General features: G+C 41.3%; 1 protein-coding gene across 1 annotated transcript in view; it reads left to right on the top strand.

Annotated features, from left to right (window-relative positions):
- Positions 1-16,978, top strand: part of SPATA16 (spermatogenesis associated 16) — a 207,541-nt gene that overhangs the window by 47,341 nt on the left and 143,222 nt on the right. Inside the window, exon 2 of the mRNA XM_070945958.1 lies at positions 5,895-6,040. Coding sequence (XP_070802059.1) covers positions 5,895-6,040 — 146 coding nt within the window. The remainder of the gene's footprint in view (positions 1-5,894; positions 6,041-16,978) is intronic.

The following is a 16,978-nucleotide window of genomic DNA, read 5'->3' on the forward strand; positions in this document are numbered from 1 at the left end:
CCACTCTGGGGCCAGCGAGAGGTGGTATTTGCCGGTTCTCTGAACTGCTCAAAATTTCTGCTACCGGTTCTCCAGAACCTGTCAGAACCTGCTGGATTTCACCCCTGATTGGGAGGGACCCTAGAGATCTTCTAGTCCAACCCCCTGCCCAAGGCAGGAGACCTTATTCCACCCTGGACAAATGGCTGTCCTCTATCTAGGTAGGAAAAATGAATTGCATAGATAACAGATGACAGAGACCTGAGTTGGCAACTGCATATGGAAGAAGCTTCCAGGAAAATTAGTGGACCACCACATGAACATGACCAAGCAGTGAGATTCCCATAGCTACAAAGAAAGATGCAGTATTGGGCTGTGTTTAACTGAACATCTGCATCCAAATCGTGGAGAGCAATATTTATACTCTGCACTTTCAAAGGAATATGGAGAACTATAGATGAGTCAGAAGAAAGTCGTCAGATTGACAAGGGAAATCAAGTTTTCTAAGAATCACTTTAAGGAACTAGGCATAGCAGCTTTAAAAATAAATACCTAAACAACTGGTCCTTTACAAGAGTAGATGGTCCCATTCTCTATTGAAACTGAAAGCAAGAAAGGATCATCAGGCTAAAATTAAAAATAAAGGTTCAGGTTGAGAGTTGAGAAGAATTTCCCAGTAGTAATGAAGTAATGAAAATCTGCCTTAAAAGGTGATGAGCTCCCCTTACTGGAGATTTTCAGATGGAGGCTGGAAGGGCATTCTTGAAATTAATAGCTTTCTGCACCAAGCAGGAGGCGGGACTAAACTAATCTATATAGAATAGAATTACAGAGTTGGAAGGAACCTTGGAGGTCTTCTAGTCCAACCCCCTGCTTAGGCAGGAAACCCTTCAGACAAATGGTTACCCAACATCTTCTTAAGAACTTCCAGTGTTGGAGCATTCACAACTTCTGGAGGCAAGTTGTTCCACTGATTAATTGTTCTAGCTGTCAGAAAATTTCTCCTTAGTTCTAAGTTGCTTCTCTCCTTGATTAGTTTCCACCCATTGCTCCTTGTCCTGCCCTCAGGTGCTTTGGAGAACATCTAGACTCCCTCTTCTTTGTGGCAACCCCTGATATATTGGAACACTGCTATCACGTCACCGCTAGTCCTTCTTTTCATCAGACAAGACACACCGAGTTCCAGCAACTATTCTTCATATGTTTTAACCTCCAGTCTACTAATCATCTTTGTTGCTCATGATCCCTTCTAGTCCATATATTCCATGTTTCTATGAATCTCTTAATAGCAGAAAGGAGAAGCTATAAAACAAGACCCAAGAATGGAAGCGCTTCTCTTCTTTCTCCATTCTTTCCTCCCAAATTAATTTTTTCTCCAGTCTACATTTCTCTTAGTCACAGGCTATGTCACACTAAATTAGGATTAACAACTCACGGAACACTTTTGTCCCTCGACCATGAGAAACTGTGAGCCTGCTCAAATTCAAGACTTGGTTTCTGTGGCTTGATTTTAGGGTTTCTGGTCTGGTAAATCAGGCTGGAAATAGAAACGTGAGGCCTCCAGAAGGCAAAGTGTTTCCTTTTCCAATCTTAACACCCTCCTATATAAGCGTCCCAAATGCCAATGAAATTGAAATAATTTAGCGTCTGAATAACAAAATTGGAAAGGACCTTGGAAGTCTTCTACTTCAATCCCTTGTTCAAGCAGGAGACCCTATACAATTTCAGAGAAATGGCTGTCCAATCTCTTCTTTAAAACCTCCAGTGATGGAGCACCTGCAGTTTCTGAAGTCAAGCCATTCCAGTGATTAATTGTTCTATCAGGAAATTTCTCCTTAGTTCTAGGTTGGTTCTCTCCTTGACTAGTTTCCATCCATTGCTTCTTGTTCTGTCTTCAGGAGAATAGGTCAAACCTCCCCCCCCTTCTGTATGGCAGCCCCTTAAGACTGCCACAAAACTGAGGTATTTTTGAAGTTAATATTTTTTCGAGTCTAGAGGCCTTAAATTACTTGATTGCCTACATTCATTATTAAATGAAAAGATGAATTTCAGTTAGAGGTTAAGTGAGAATAACATTGTATTTTTCCCCATCCAAATTCCCCAGCTTTAAACCGTTTTTATCAAAAGCAAATCTTCCCATCCTTTTCTTACAATTAAACCAGAAGTAGTGATTAATTGGAGGTAAGCATATCAACAATGCTTACAATTAATAACGATTGATAATGTTAGCAAAAGAAGCCACAGAGGGAACTGGGAAGAGAGGAAAGTGACATTCAATGGAAATAAGTTATTCTCTCTAATACATTACCTTATTTAATATATCCCTCCAAACTTACTTCTCCAAGACATTTGGTGCCCAAGTGTCAGAAATCCAATGATGCAGGTTGCAACCACTGTCATCACACAAAAAAAGAGATATGAAATGGAGAGAAAATTGCTGTCTTCCTATGGTGCTGCCTGAATTGCTCCATATTAATAGGGAGAAAACCTTGGATTTGAAACTCAGAATGCTTTTAAGGCATGCAATGATAGGGTGATTGTTCTATATTGCATTTCATGGAAGAAGAATACGGATGAAACCTGAAAATAAATCTGTTGCATCCGTAAAGCATTCTGCAATCCACTTCTCATGTGATTCCCTTCCATAAAGCAAGAATTAAGAGCAGAAATGATTTCCTTTTTAACATAATTTTTCTGCTTAATTTCCCCCCCCCCCCCCACAATTTTCTTGGTGGATAGATTCAAGCGAATCTGAAACTCTTCAGAGCTGTGCGAGTAAAAAAATTGAAAAAGGAGTTTTTAAAATTTCTTTGGGGAATCACCTTTTCTCTCTGACTGAGGGATATGAAAATCAAACTCTTTGTCTTATCGCTTGGAGAAAACGTTTCTAATGGTCCATACAGTTCATCCATCATATGTTCAAAAAAGTCTCTTTGGGCATCTTAGTCAAGGAATAGCGTTTAATCGTCCTCCAATATGAGGAGAAGGGAATGCATAGTCTGTGAAGCTGTTATGGGTGTAGATCAGTGGTGAAATGCAAAAAAGTTTCCTACTGGTTCTGTGGGCAAGGCTTGTGGGGGGGGGGGTGTCATGTGACTGGGTGGGCATGGCCAACTTTTTTTTTTTTTACTTTTGAAAGCATTTTTTTACTATCTATTCATCCGAACCGGTAGTAAAAAAAAATGCTTTCAAAAAGTAAAACAAAAGATTCCGACGATCGTGCAGCACAGCTGTGATCGTTGGAACCATTTTTTTTACTTTTTAAAGCATTTTTTTACTACCGGTTCACCTGAACTGGTAGTTTTTATCACTACCGGTTTACTTGAACCGGAGCGAACCAGTAGCATTTCACCCCGGTGTAGATATCTAAGACTCCAAACATCAAAAGTAGAGGTGGCTTTCAGCAGGTTCTGACCAGTTCTGGAGAACCGGTAGCAGAAATTTTGAGTAGTTTGGAGAACTGGTAGTAAAAATTCTGACTGGCCCTGCCCCCCATCTATTCTCTGCCTTCCAAGTCCCAGTTGATCAGGAGGAAATGGGGATTTTGCAGTAACCTTCCCCTGCCATGCCCACCAAGCCACGCCCACCAAGCCATGCCACGCCCACCAAGCCACACCCACAGAACCAGTAGTAAAAATTTTTGAAACCCACCACTGATCAAAAGCCTTCTAGATATCACCTTCTAAATACCTTCCAAGCAGGGGTGGGTTCTACTTACCTTTACTACCAGTTCGCAGTGGGATTGTGTGCATGCCTTGCTTCTGCACATGCGCAGATTGCTGCTGATGACATCCGGGGCAGTGGGCGGAGCCTCCCTCCAGTTTTACTACCGTTTCTTGTGAACCGGTGCGAACCGGGGGCAACCCACCATTGCTTCCCAGCTACTTTTCCATTCAGCTTCCCAAAGAGGAGGTTTGACACTTCTAGTCAGATGACAGATCCTAGAATATCAACACTGGGAATGAAGAAGCTATATTTACATTGCCGTTCATCTCACAAAATGTGGCTCACACCAGAGAAGGATTTTCTGCCACAGAGAAGAACAGCACTCTTCTAAATGAGAGACAGAGACATCTAACAGAGGAGGCCCAATTCAGGTAGTCCTTGACTTACAACCATTTGTTTAGTGACCTTTCGAAGTTACAACAGCACTGAAAAAAGTGACTTATGAACATTTTTCACACTTCGTACCATTGCAGCATCCCCATGGTCATATATGATTAAAATTTGCACGTTTGGGCAACTGGCATGTATTTATCATGGTTGCAGTGTCCTGGGGTCATGTGATCATCACCTTTTGAGACCTTCTGATGAGCAAAGTGAATGGGGAAGCCAGATTCACCTAACAACTGTGTCACCAAGTTAACAACTGCAGGGATTCATGTATCAACTGTGGCAAGACAGCTCATAAATTGGAGCAAAATTCACTTAACAACTTTCTTGCTTAGCAAGACAAATTTTGGGCTCAATTGTGGTTGCTGTGTCAAGGGCTACCTGTATACAATGGTTCTTGAAACAAAGTGCAGGGTAGAGCTCTTCCCATTAATGTACCAGGAAATGATTAAAGTGGCAACTGACACTTTCTGCAATGCTTTCTGCATTGTTACTAGCAAATCTGGGCTATCAGGTGACTGATGGCTAATGGCTCCCACAACTGGGCTGCAAAGTTTGGACAGAATTAGTTGGGAACAAACACAGTTTTCTGTATATATTCAATGCTTCTTTTATTCATTCGTTCGTTCATTCATTTATCAAATCTGTATAGCTGTCCAGCAACTTTATTTACCCCACCCCACCCCCAAAGTGAGATCCATGGGTCTTTGCAAAGGGCCTGAAGCAGAGGTGGTATTCAGCAGGTTCTGACCAGTTCTGGAGAACCAGTAGCAGAAATTTTGAGTAGTTCGGAGAACTGGTAAATATTACCTCTGACTGGGCCCGCCCCCATCTATTCTCTGCCTCCCGAGTCCCAGCTGATCAGGAGGAAATGGGGATTTTGCAGTAACCTTCCCCCAGAGTGGGATGGGAATGGAGATTTTACAGTATCCTTTCCCTGCCACGCCCACCAAGCCACGCCCACAGAACCGGTAGTAAAAAAAATTGAATCCCACTATTGGCCTGAAGCCTGGTGCCTCAATGGGGATGCATCCTGCAGGAGGTGGCTGATGGATTAAGACAAGACCCTGCCTCCAGTGGTGGGTTGTCCCCGGTTCGCACCGATTCTATAGAACCGGTAGTAAAACTAGCAGGAGGCTCCGCCCACTGACCCTGACGTCATCAAAATGCTTCTGCGCATGTGCAGAAGCTTCTGCACTTGCGCGTGGCCCCATTGCAAACTGGTAGTAAAGGTAAGTAGAACCCACCCCTGCCCGCTTCCCACCATGCACATCTGCCCCCTTCCTCCCCATCTTTATAAACAGTTTAATCATAAACATGAGTTTTTTTTAATTATGATTACTCAATGTTTTACTGTCTTATAATGTTTGCAAGCGCCCCAGAGTTGCCTCTAGGTGAGATGGACAGGAATCAAATCAAATCGAATCAAATGAATAAATTTGGCCAGAGGTAAGCCCATATCTCTGAATATTAACTCCCTAATTAAAGGCTACAAGGTTAACAATATTAACTTCTCCTTCAAGGTTATATCGTAAGCACAGTATGTTTATCTATGCAAAACCTAGATCATACTATATTTCATTTCATTCCAGAATGTAATTTACTTATTATCAAACTGGAAGTAAGTTGATGTTTTAACTTTGTTTCATGTTTCGGCTTCTTTTCTTTTCTTTTCTTTTCTTTTCTTTTCTTTTCTTTTCTTTTCTTTTCTTTTCTTTTCTTTTCTTTTCTTTTCTTTTTCTTTCTTTCTTTCTTTCTTTCTTTCTTTCTTTCTTTCTTTCTTTCTTTCTTTTTTTTTGAAGCTTTGCAGCAAAGGTGCAGCTTTAGGGAAGCCTTTTGAAGCCTCTCCAAGAGATATTTCAAGTATTGCCAGTTTTATTGAAACCAAGCTTGTAATCTGCTATTTGAAGATGAGAAAGCCTGATCTTGCTCTGAATCATTCTCACAGGTAAGAACAAAATGCCATGATGCATTTTTCTTTCTTTCTTTCTTTAGAGAAACCCTCAAACACATACTTGTAAATGGATGCTCAAAGGTCAGTCGTGTGTGTGTGTGTGTGTGTGTGTGTGTGTGTGTGTGTGTGTGTGTACGTATGTGTGAAAAGTTGTCCAAGATCATGCATGATCTCGCGATCCAGCAAATGCAGTGCTGTGTCATCTACCCTATCTTTACTGCCTAGGAAATGTTAAATGACTTTTATTCATATCTAATCAGAATGAAAGTATAGTTCAACTCGTCTTCAGTGCACCAAGCTAGGTTAAACTACATTAAAGTTTTGCACTTCAGTTTATAGATTTTAGAGCGGTGCAGGGAATCCTAATGGTAAATAATATCCAATTGCATATATTTGGTTTTGACTGACAGGGATATTTTAAAAACTTCAAAACACCCATAAGGCATTCTTGCAAAATGAGGAAAGCAAGCCTCTCAGATTGTCCTGAATGAATGTCCCTAGGACAGGGGTCAGCAACCTGTGGCTCCTGAGCCACATGCAGCTCTTTGGACCTTTTGCTGTGGCACCCTGTTGCCATTGGCCAGCCCCACCCCTCGGCCTCCCCTCCCAGTCACTCCTTGCCTGGCCTGAAAAGGTAAAGGTGATGGCGGGGGATGGAGAAACGGCCAGGGCAGAGACAGAGAGATACAGAGAGAGGGGGAGAGAGAGAGACATAGAGAGATACAGAGAGAGAAAGAGAGAGAGGGGGGAGGGAGAGAGGGGAGAGAGAGATATGTCAAAAAGGTTTTGTGGTTCCTGGTGTTTTTTAACAACTGGTTCTCTGCCCTAATGATGGCTGGGTAGGCGTGGCTAGGGGGGGTCATGTGACTGGTGGAAGTGAGTGACATCAAGTTGGCCACGCCCTCCCAGGTTTTGTGGCTCCCGGTGTTTTCTTTTCTGTGGGAAATGGGTCCAAATGGCTCTTTGAGTGCTTAAGGTTGCAGACTCCTGCCCTAGGGGAAGCAAAACAGGTGTAAAATTAAACAAATAAATTTAGAAAAAACATACTTAAAAGTCTAATTCCAAAAGAGGTTACTAACCTAACTATTGAGAACAGTACTCAATACATTAAGGTAGACTGGTGTCTATGGAGATTCTCAGTCATCCAGCTGACCACATTAATATTTCAAGAGTTGCATTGGTTGCCAGTCCTACACGGTTTTGGCCTTGGCTATCTCCAAGCTAACTACCTTAATCAACAGGATTCAGGCCAACTGATGACCTAAATATAGCCCAACAAGGATGCCTCTTGATTCTTCCATTGCTTAACTAACAATACAGTAACACTCATAAAGTGCTGAAGATGAAATAAGGTATTAAAAATAGTTTTTTTCAAAAAAAAATACAGGTTTTTTTTCCCTAAGCCATCTCCAGGCCATCTCTTCTTCCAAACTATCTCCATTACAAAGGAGAAATGTCTATGGAGATTCTCAGTCATCCAGGTCAAGGTGCTTTTTCAAGAGGCAACTGGACTTTCTGTTTTGTTGTTGTTTTTTTTTGAAGACGTTTTGCTTCTCATGCAAGAAGCTTCTTCTGAAGAAGCTTCTTAGATGAAAAGCAAAACGTCTTCAGAGAAAAACCAGAAAGTCCAGTTGCCTCTTGAAAAAGCATCTTTGGGACAGGCTAGACTGGTGTTTCTCTACCTTGGCAACTTTAAAATGTGTAGTTTCAACACCCAGAATTTCCTAGCCAGCAATAAAAGAACAAAAATCAGGTTCGGGCTTGGTAGAGTTGCTGTACAAGGGAGCACTATCAGGTGCTCAAGATGCACTTCTTGCTTCTGGTAATAAGTAATAAACTGTTCCCAATAATGAGGATTTCTGAACTATTTTCTGATGGTTGCACAGGTAGTCCTTGACTTACAGCAGTTCATTAGTGACCATTCACAAGTTACAGTGGCCCTGAAAAAAGTGACTTACAGCCGTTTTTCTCACTTACAACTTTTGTAGCATCCTCAGGATCATGTGATCAAAATTCTGACTCATACTTATGACCGTTGCTGTGTCCCAATGTCATTTCATCCCCTTTGGCAACCTTTTAACCAGCAAAATCAATGGGGAATGTCAGATTCACTTAACAACCATGTTACTGACTTATAAACTGTGGCAATTCACTTAACAACTGTGGCAGGAAAGGTCGTAAAATGGAGCAAAACTCACTTAACAAATGTCTCACTTAACAACAGAAATTTTGGGCTCAATTGTGGTCGTAAGCCAACCAGGAATGAGATTTGGGGGTTCTCCAAACTGCACAGAATCTTAGCTAGAGGTTCTCCCGAACCTCTGCGAACCCCCAGCAGCCCTGGATCTAAAGCAGAGGAATCTGAACAACAGTCTGTTCTTTCTTATTTCATTGAGGAGGCTATTGCATCAATTGGTAAAATACCTGAGATTGTTATTAGCTGCTGTCAGCTCTCCTTGACTTCCCTAAAATATTTTCTATCAGTATTGTTTGTTTGTTTAGCATATGGCATATCATACATGGACTTGCAATATATATTAACATTTCCTCAAGAATTAAAAATATGAATGTTAAAAAGATCTATCTTCAGTATACTGATTTCTAGCCATTTAGCCATTAAACACAGCATTGTTTATATGAAAAAAAACAGATGCTGGACCAGTATATGTTCTCAGCTTATAGCCAGTAGACCCTGCAGTCACAATGAGGGGAGAATATTATGCCCCATTTATACAGTGAGTATAGTATAAACTATACACTGTAATTTATCCTTCCTTCCTTCCTTCCTTCCTTCCTTCCTTCCTTCCTTCCTTCCTTCCTTCCTTCCTTCCATCCTACCTTCCTTTCTTCCTTTCTTCCTACCTTCCTTCCTTCCCTCCTTCCTTCCTTCCTTCCTTCCTTCCTTCCTGTTGACACATCAAACAAAGCAATGGCTTATAACTATCCACTATTTCTAAGAATCTGTACAGGGCCCCCCAAGGTATATTTTGAAATAAACTGGATGCTGAAGGTTGAAGCTTAATTGTGCAACTTTGCAACTTCCCATTTTATTTCTTTTTAATTAAAGTCAGGTGGGGCATGGAAGAATCCGATCAATGCTTGGATGACCACCTGTGCATTGCAGGACAGGCAGTGAGCAATGGGTTGGATATGGCAAGTTTAACCCCCTTCTTGTATTCCTCCAAGAAGAAAATAAATTGAATTCAATCCACCTAAGGTTTCTTGCCTTCCCAGAATGAACCAGCTCTGTAATGAACGATATGCTACAGAGTCTGTCAAAACTTCTCAAAAACCACTCAAAGATTTCATGCATGCAAAGCAGCTTTTTAATTTTTTCTCCCCCATACTAACTTTAAGCAATACTTTTGAAAATGCCTGTGTTTGAAGGGAAGGTGAGATGATATGGCTGGTTCGCCCACCCTAAAGATAGGTCATAAATTAAACTACAGCTATTCGTTCCTGTTTGACTTTGTCGCAAAATAGTAGGCACCCAGGTGTCACTTACCTAGGGAAGTAGCTGTGTAGCTAGAACAGAAATTAAAACTCATTTCATTCTCTTATACAAAGAACCTTCCGGAAGACGAATGTCTGCTTTAAGTATGCCACTGTTTCTTAATTACTGGGATAGGAAATATTGTACAAATTACTCAAGTGATCTTTTTATTAACTTACTCATAGTTGGGTGAGCCACAATTTGGATGATAATACTTGTTATACATTATGTTCATTATGCTGTATAGATATTTGTGGCTCATATTTCACAAGAGGAGAAAAGTCTTTTGTATGCATGAATACAATTCTTGAAGTAATAAAAGTGAGCATTAAAAATCTATATTCACATGGAGAGATGTCCTTCCGGCCCTATTTGACCCTGATTTTTCCTAATATCTGATATAATCAGGGTTATTTTTACACTAAGCAAAATTTCCTCAGCACGCATCCTAAAAAATATTTGTTTTAAACCCAGAATAAATGTTACTAGAGTCAAACCAGTGGCGAACCTCTGGCAAGTATGCCACAGGTGGCACTTGTAGCCATATTGGTGGCTCCTTCGGGCCTTCTGGGCCCACCAGAAGTAGGGAAACAGGCTGTTTCCTGCCTCTGGAGGGCCTCGGGGGGGGGGGGGGCGAAGGCCTGTTTTTCTCTCTCACCAGGCTCCAGAGCCTTTCTAGGAGTCTGGGGAGGGTGAAAACAGCCTTCCCCCCGCCGCCCGGAGGCCATAAACGGCCCATTTGCCAACTTCTGGTGGGGCCAGAAGGCCCATTTTTTGCTGTCCCCAGGCTCCAGAGCCTCTCTAGGAAGACGAAAATGGCCTTCCCCACCAGGGGTCGGTTTTACTTACCTTTACTACCAGTTCACAATGGGGCCATATGCGCTCGCTTCGCTCACGCGCGCACACACTCTTCTGCGCATGCGCAGAAGTGTTTTCATGACGTCAGGGTCAGTGGGCGGGCCCTCCTCTCCCGCCAGTTTGTTTTACTACCAGTTCTACTGGGGGCAACCCACCACTGTTCCCCACCCCCCAGAGGCACGACACCCACCCACCCTGCTCCTGGCACATGATGGCAAAAAGGTTAGCCATTACTGATATATGAAATCTACCTTAGGAAACGAGGACAAGATGCTGTCTAGGGATTGATCAGATAAATAGGGAGGGGGACCCCACGGTTGCATAGCAGGCCAAGAAAAAAAAACTCAGACAGGATCCTCCCTAATTTAAAGGTAAAGGTTACCCTCGTACATATGTGCTAGTCGTTCCCAACTCTAGGGAGTGGTGCTCATCTCCATTTCAAAGCCGAAGAGCCAGCACTATCTGAAGATGTCTCCATGGTCATGTGGCCGGCATGACTAAATGCCAAAGGTGCACAGAACGCTATTATCTTCCCACCCAAGGTGGTCCCTATTTTTCTACTCGCATTTGTACATGCTTTTGAACTGTTAGGTTGGCAGAAGCTGGGACAAGTAATGGGAGCTCACCCCGTTACATGGCACTAAGCATTTGAACCGCTTTCATTTTACAAACTCAGCATCTTAGCCACTGAGCCACCGCATCCCATTATTTAGCAGGATGTAAAAAGAGACAGTGAGAATTTGCATGCTTATGTTAATGGAATTGTATAATAGAGTAGAATTAGCTCTTCTAGTTGCGTTTCCTGTCTGGTTTTACTTGAGAAGGCTACATAATGCAAGTAACAGTGCCAAATATGCAATTAATATTGCACACTATCCAATTAATATTATCAGGAATGAACTTACCAGCACTGTGGTCCACCAATAGTAACACACTGTTAAAAGCATCTGGGTTCAGATGAAACGACAAGGTAATAGAAAGGATCCTTGCTAGGACTCTGCTACAGACCATAAAACCAGGCAGAGGAAGTGAACAAAGATTTATGAAAGTAGATACCTGAACTCTCAAAAAAGCATGAAATGGTTGTGATGGGAGACTTCTATTACTCAGACATCTATTGGAAAACTAATTCTGCCAAACTCAAGATGTTAGATGAATTCTTGACTTGTGTGGCTGATTTTTTTTTTAAAGTTTTATTCAGAGACTAAGGGGTCTCCTACCTTGGATTTAGTCTTTAGTATCAGGGATAAGTTTATTGAACATATTAAAATAATGGGTACTTTGATACAAGTGACCAATGCCTTCTTAAGTTTCTTGACTCTTGATCAACAGATCAACCAACTGCAACCATGTGTTTTAGAGAGGTCAAATCCTCATAAACTACTAAGGAAGTTGCCATGGGAAGAAACCTTTATATGTGAAGGTGTTGCAGTCAATTTGAATTTGTTGAATAGGAGAGCCTTGGTAGTACAGTGGTCTAAGGCACCCTGTTATTAAGCTGGTTATTAAGACCAGCTGCCTGCAATTACTGCAGGTTCGAATCTCTCCAAGGCTCAAGGTTGACTCAGCCTTCCATCCTTTCTAAGGTAGGTAAATTGAGGACCCAGTTGTGGGGGCAATAAGCTGACTTTGTATAAATATACAAAAGAATGAAGGCTATTGCTTAACGCACTGTAAGCCGCCCTGAGTCTCCGGAGAAGGGCGGCATATAAATCAAATTAAAAAAAAAATTAAGAATACTGTGATCCCAACTAGTTTCAGTAAGGAAAACAAAAAACAAAAGAGCCAAGCTGGTTAAGTAGATAACTACCAAGACTAAAAAGATGTTTACTGGAAATGGTAGGAAGGAATATGTTGAGAAACTGCCAGCCAAGTTTTAAAAAAGCACCAAGAGAGGGCCTAGCTTGGCGTCCTTGTGCAGCCACAAGTCACATAAGTTTGACTTCCCCCAAGATCCATGAATCTGGCCATTCTCAGGGAAGGCAAGCAGTTTGGTGAGATTCTTGTAACGTAGGTGGCAGATAATAAAGTTGCAGACTAATGATTCATGAGTGTTTCTGATTGCTTGCATCTGACAGAGTAACAACCAAGAAAGTCTGCAAAGGTTCACATCATAAATATAGAAATATATCAAGAAGGCAAAGGAAGAAAACAAGGCAAATAGAGTTTTCCCGATATGGCAAAAGAGAAAGGAAGACAAAGGAGGTAGTAGATCTACCACTAGTTCCAAAGGAAAATCTTAATAGATAACCACAGAAAGTAGGTAAACCCAACTCCTAACTTCTTTCTGACTTACATTCAAAGCAAATAGGGATTCAATTACATAGACTGGGAACAAACATGATAAGAAAATAAGGATATGGTCATGAATCTTCTAGCCATTTTCAATATCCTCAAATTACCAGCCCATATGAAACATGCCTTAGAATATTAGCTAGAAGGAACTGGAATTGTTGGATTGCTTTATTGTAAAGTGGATCCATTGTTGACTTGTAACCCCACTCATAGTCAGCATTGATAGCTCTATACTGAGTTGGCCAACAGTAATCAGTGGGATATGTCATAGAACCCCAAGGATCTATCTTAGAACCAAAGTTGTTCAACATTTTTATTAATCCCTGGATAACAAAATTGATGGACTACTTGTCAAATATATGGCTGACACAGCATTGGAAGGTCTGGCCAATACCCAGGAAGATCGAACGAGATTGCAATGTAATCTGACAGATCGTAAGATTGGGCTGAGAGGAACAAGTGGTTTTTCAGCAAGGAGAAACCTACCAGTAGGTTATTTCATTTAGGAAAGAAAAATGAGGGGGGGACACACATTCATTATGGGGGAATTCATAGCTCTAAAGTATCACTTCATAGAAGTACTTGGTAGTGGTTACTGACAACTATCTGAATATGAGCCAGCAGAATGAGAGAGCTTCTAGAACAGTGTTTCTCAACCTTGGAAGCTTGAAGATGAGTGGACTGCAACTCCCAGAATCCCCCAGCCAGCAGCGCTGGCAGGGGGATTCTGGGAGTTGAAGTCCACCCATCTTCAAGCTTCTAAGGTTGAGAAACACTGTTCTAGAATGACTAATACAGTTCTCAGCTACATTGGGAGAAGCTTTATACCTAAGATATCTGACGTTCTTATCTCCCTCTACTCTGCACAGGTGAGTCTATAGGTATAGACCCTATAGAAATCTGAACCCCAGATTTCCAAAAGAATATTGACAGGTTAGAATGAGTTCAGAGGACAATGACAAAGATGATTGAAAGACTTGAAGACAAGCCTAATGACAGGGCAGACTAAGAAAATATGGGATGTTCAATCTGGAGAAGAAAAAAAACCCTCCAAAGACTTGGTTTCATTGTTCAGGTATATAAAGGATGCCATAGGATATATCATCAGGAGCTATATTTCACTGCCATAGAAACCAGAAATAATAATGGGTGTAAATTGCAGCTACCTATATTTAGTTTAAATATAAGGGGGTGGGGATTCTGTCAGTAAGATCTATATAAAGTGGTGCAGCCTATCTACAGAGGCTGGAAGTTCTCATTCCCTGGCGATTTTTCAGAAGAGGCTCTCAGATGCCTCTTAAGGATGTTTCCTTGGTTTTCTTTCACACTACAGAGGGCTGGATTTGAGGGTGCTTGCAGTGCCTTCCAAATTTAGAGTGCTTTGATTTTATTATCCTTACTGAAAATAAATGCAGCTATAAAGAGTAGAAAGCCAGCAAGCTTTGTAGAAAATTGGGGAACCTAAGAACTGAAGAAGCTTCTTGGAGGAGAAGCACAATGTTTTCCAAGGAAAAACAAAACCAAGAAAGTCCAGTTGTCTTTTGAAAAGCATCTTTGGAATAAGAACATAAACAATGTCCATCTGGTCCAGCTGCCTATTATCACATTGGCCAACCAACTGTACCAGGAAGCCTAGTAGTCTCCTTCAGAGGAAGCCACACTGCCATTAAAGCTAATAGCCATTGATTCTGATGTTAGCTGCAAAGTCATGTCCGACCCATTGCGACCCCATGGACAATATTCCTCCATGCCTTCCTGTCCTCTACCATCCTCTGGAGTCCATTTAAGCTCACGCTACAGTGACTCCATCCAGCCACCTCAATTCTCTGCTGTTCCTTTCTTCTTTTGCCCTCAATTTTTCCCAGCATTAGGCTCTTCTCCAGTGAGTCCTTCCTTCTCATTAGGTGGCCAAAGTATTTGAGTTTCATCTTCAGGATCTGGCCTTCTAAAGAGCAGTCAGGGTTGATCTCCTCTAGGAATGACTGGTTTGACAACCTTGCAGTCCAAGGGACTCGCAGGAGTCTTCTCCAGCACCAGAGTTCAAAGGCCTCAATTCTTTGGTGCTCAGCCTTTCTTATGGTCCAACTTTCACAGCTATACATTGCAACTGGGAAAACCATAGTCTTGACTATACACACTTTTGTTGGCAGGGTGATTCTGATAACTTCCACCAATTAGTCCAATCTTTTCTTTAAAGCCGGAGAAGCAGTAATAGCACCACATCTCAAGATGTCCCCAAGATGAATTAGAAAGGAAGGGCAATCTCTGTTAATCTCACACGCCCAAGAATTTGCATAAGGAATCAATTCTCTATCAGCAGTTAAAAGTTGGATAGAATTTTTTAAAGTATGTTTTTCTGCTTAAAAATCAACAGATGAAAAGGTATGTCAATCAAACTCCTCATATCCTCTTTTTTTTCCTGGCAAAGCTTCTAATGTTGCTCCCTCTTGGCTAGTTTATTTTTCTTCTCCTTGACTAACTTACCTCGCTCCCTCTTGGTTAGCTTTCCTTTCAAACAGAGGAGATTGCTCCAAATTTCTCTTGGATATTTGTTAAGGCTTTGAGGCTCCTTAGAGATAGTTGCATTTTAACCTGATTTTTTTTTTATCTTGTTCCTTTGCTTTTTATGGGGGTTTCAGTGATTTGTTGAATACTATAGTTGCAACACCCTGTAGATATCAGGATTGTCAATATTCCACACTTGGAATATTGCATCTAGTTCTGATCCCCACAATACAAAAAAAGATGTTGAGACACTGGAAAGGGTGCAGAAAAGAGGAACAAAAATGATTAGGAGGCTGCAAGCTTAAACATACAAAAAACAGTTACAGGAATTGGGTATGTCAAGTCTAATGAAAAGAAGGGTTGGGGCAGGGGTGAAATCTACTTATCTTCCTTATCAGTTCAGAAATGCATGCGCCCCGCGTACGTATCACATGCACACGCAGACCCTCTGCACATGCGCAAAACCTTCTGCGCATGTGCAGAGGGTAAAACCAGGAAGTAACGACATCCATGCGAGTGGGCGGAGCCTTGCGCCCCCATTGCTACAGGTTCTCCGAACCACCTGCCACAATCGCTACTGGATCCTCGCTCTGGTCCAAACCGGGAGCATTTCACCCCTGGGTTGGGTGGGGTGGGGACATGATAGCACTGTTTCAATACTTGAGGGGCTCCTACAAACTCAAGAGAATTTAGAATAGAATGTATAGCTGTTTAGGAAGTAAAATACTGTATACTTGATATATAATGAAATAGGAGATATGTAAATTTGTATATAGATTAAGGAATATATTACTTATTAACTTGAATTTGATGCAAATGTTAGAAACCAGAGATGTTGAGCAATATCCATTGTTTTACTTTTAAACAATATGGAGGATCCCGGATCTGTGCACCTTCCGCCGCACTCTAAAGACCTTTTTATTCCACCAGGCAGGCCTGGCCTAACTTTCTCCCTCTTTTTAAACAATTTAAATAATTTTAATATTTTTAATACTCAAAGTTTAAATTTGTTTTAAATTGATTGGGGTTTTAATTTGTCTGGGCCAAACTATTTAATTCGATTTTATTTCTGCTCTTTAAAGTTTGTATATCTGTATTTTATTGTTGGCTGTTCACCGCCCTGAGTCCTTCGGGAGTAGGGCGGTATATAAATCAAATAAAAGTAAAAGAAAGTAAAGTAGGGAAGGGAAGGGAAGGATGGGTCAACCTTGAGCCAGTGAGATTTGATCCGCTGATCTGCTGAACTAGCAGTCAGCTGTAGTAGCTGCAGTATTGCACTTTAACCACTGCACCACCTCAGCTCTTTATCTTGTGTTGCCTCTGTAGATCTTATACTTCAACTCTTAGAAGTTGGAAATCATGGGATCCAAAATACCTAGAAAGCAATAGGGTTCGGAAAATAGAACATTTTTATGGCCATACGTGGAATGTTCCCATAACCACCCCTAGCCGTACCAGCAGATAATGTGGAACTAGGTAACATTATAATTGTAGGAGACAATGTTTATAGAGATTCCCAGTCATCTAGATCATGGTTTCTCAAAGGTGCTTTTTCAAAAGATGACCGGACTTTGTTTTTCTTTGAAGATGTTTCGTTTCTTCTCATCCAAGAAGCTTCTTCAGTCAGAACGGAAGTTAATATTCTCCAGGAGAGAATGTTAACTTAAATGAAGCATTTCATGCATTCTCCTCATGCCTACTTCTGACCTTACATTGCCTTTGAGAAATTTAATTCCTTCTCATGTCATATTTATGTGAACATCTGATTCTTGTTAATGAAA

Source organism: Pituophis catenifer, unplaced genomic scaffold (genome assembly GCF_029215685.1).
Source record: "Pituophis catenifer annectens isolate HBS135680 unplaced genomic scaffold, rPitCat1.0.hap2 SCAF_6, whole genome shotgun sequence".
In the NCBI taxonomy this organism is placed as follows: Eukaryota; Metazoa; Chordata; class Lepidosauria; order Squamata; family Colubridae; genus Pituophis; species Pituophis catenifer.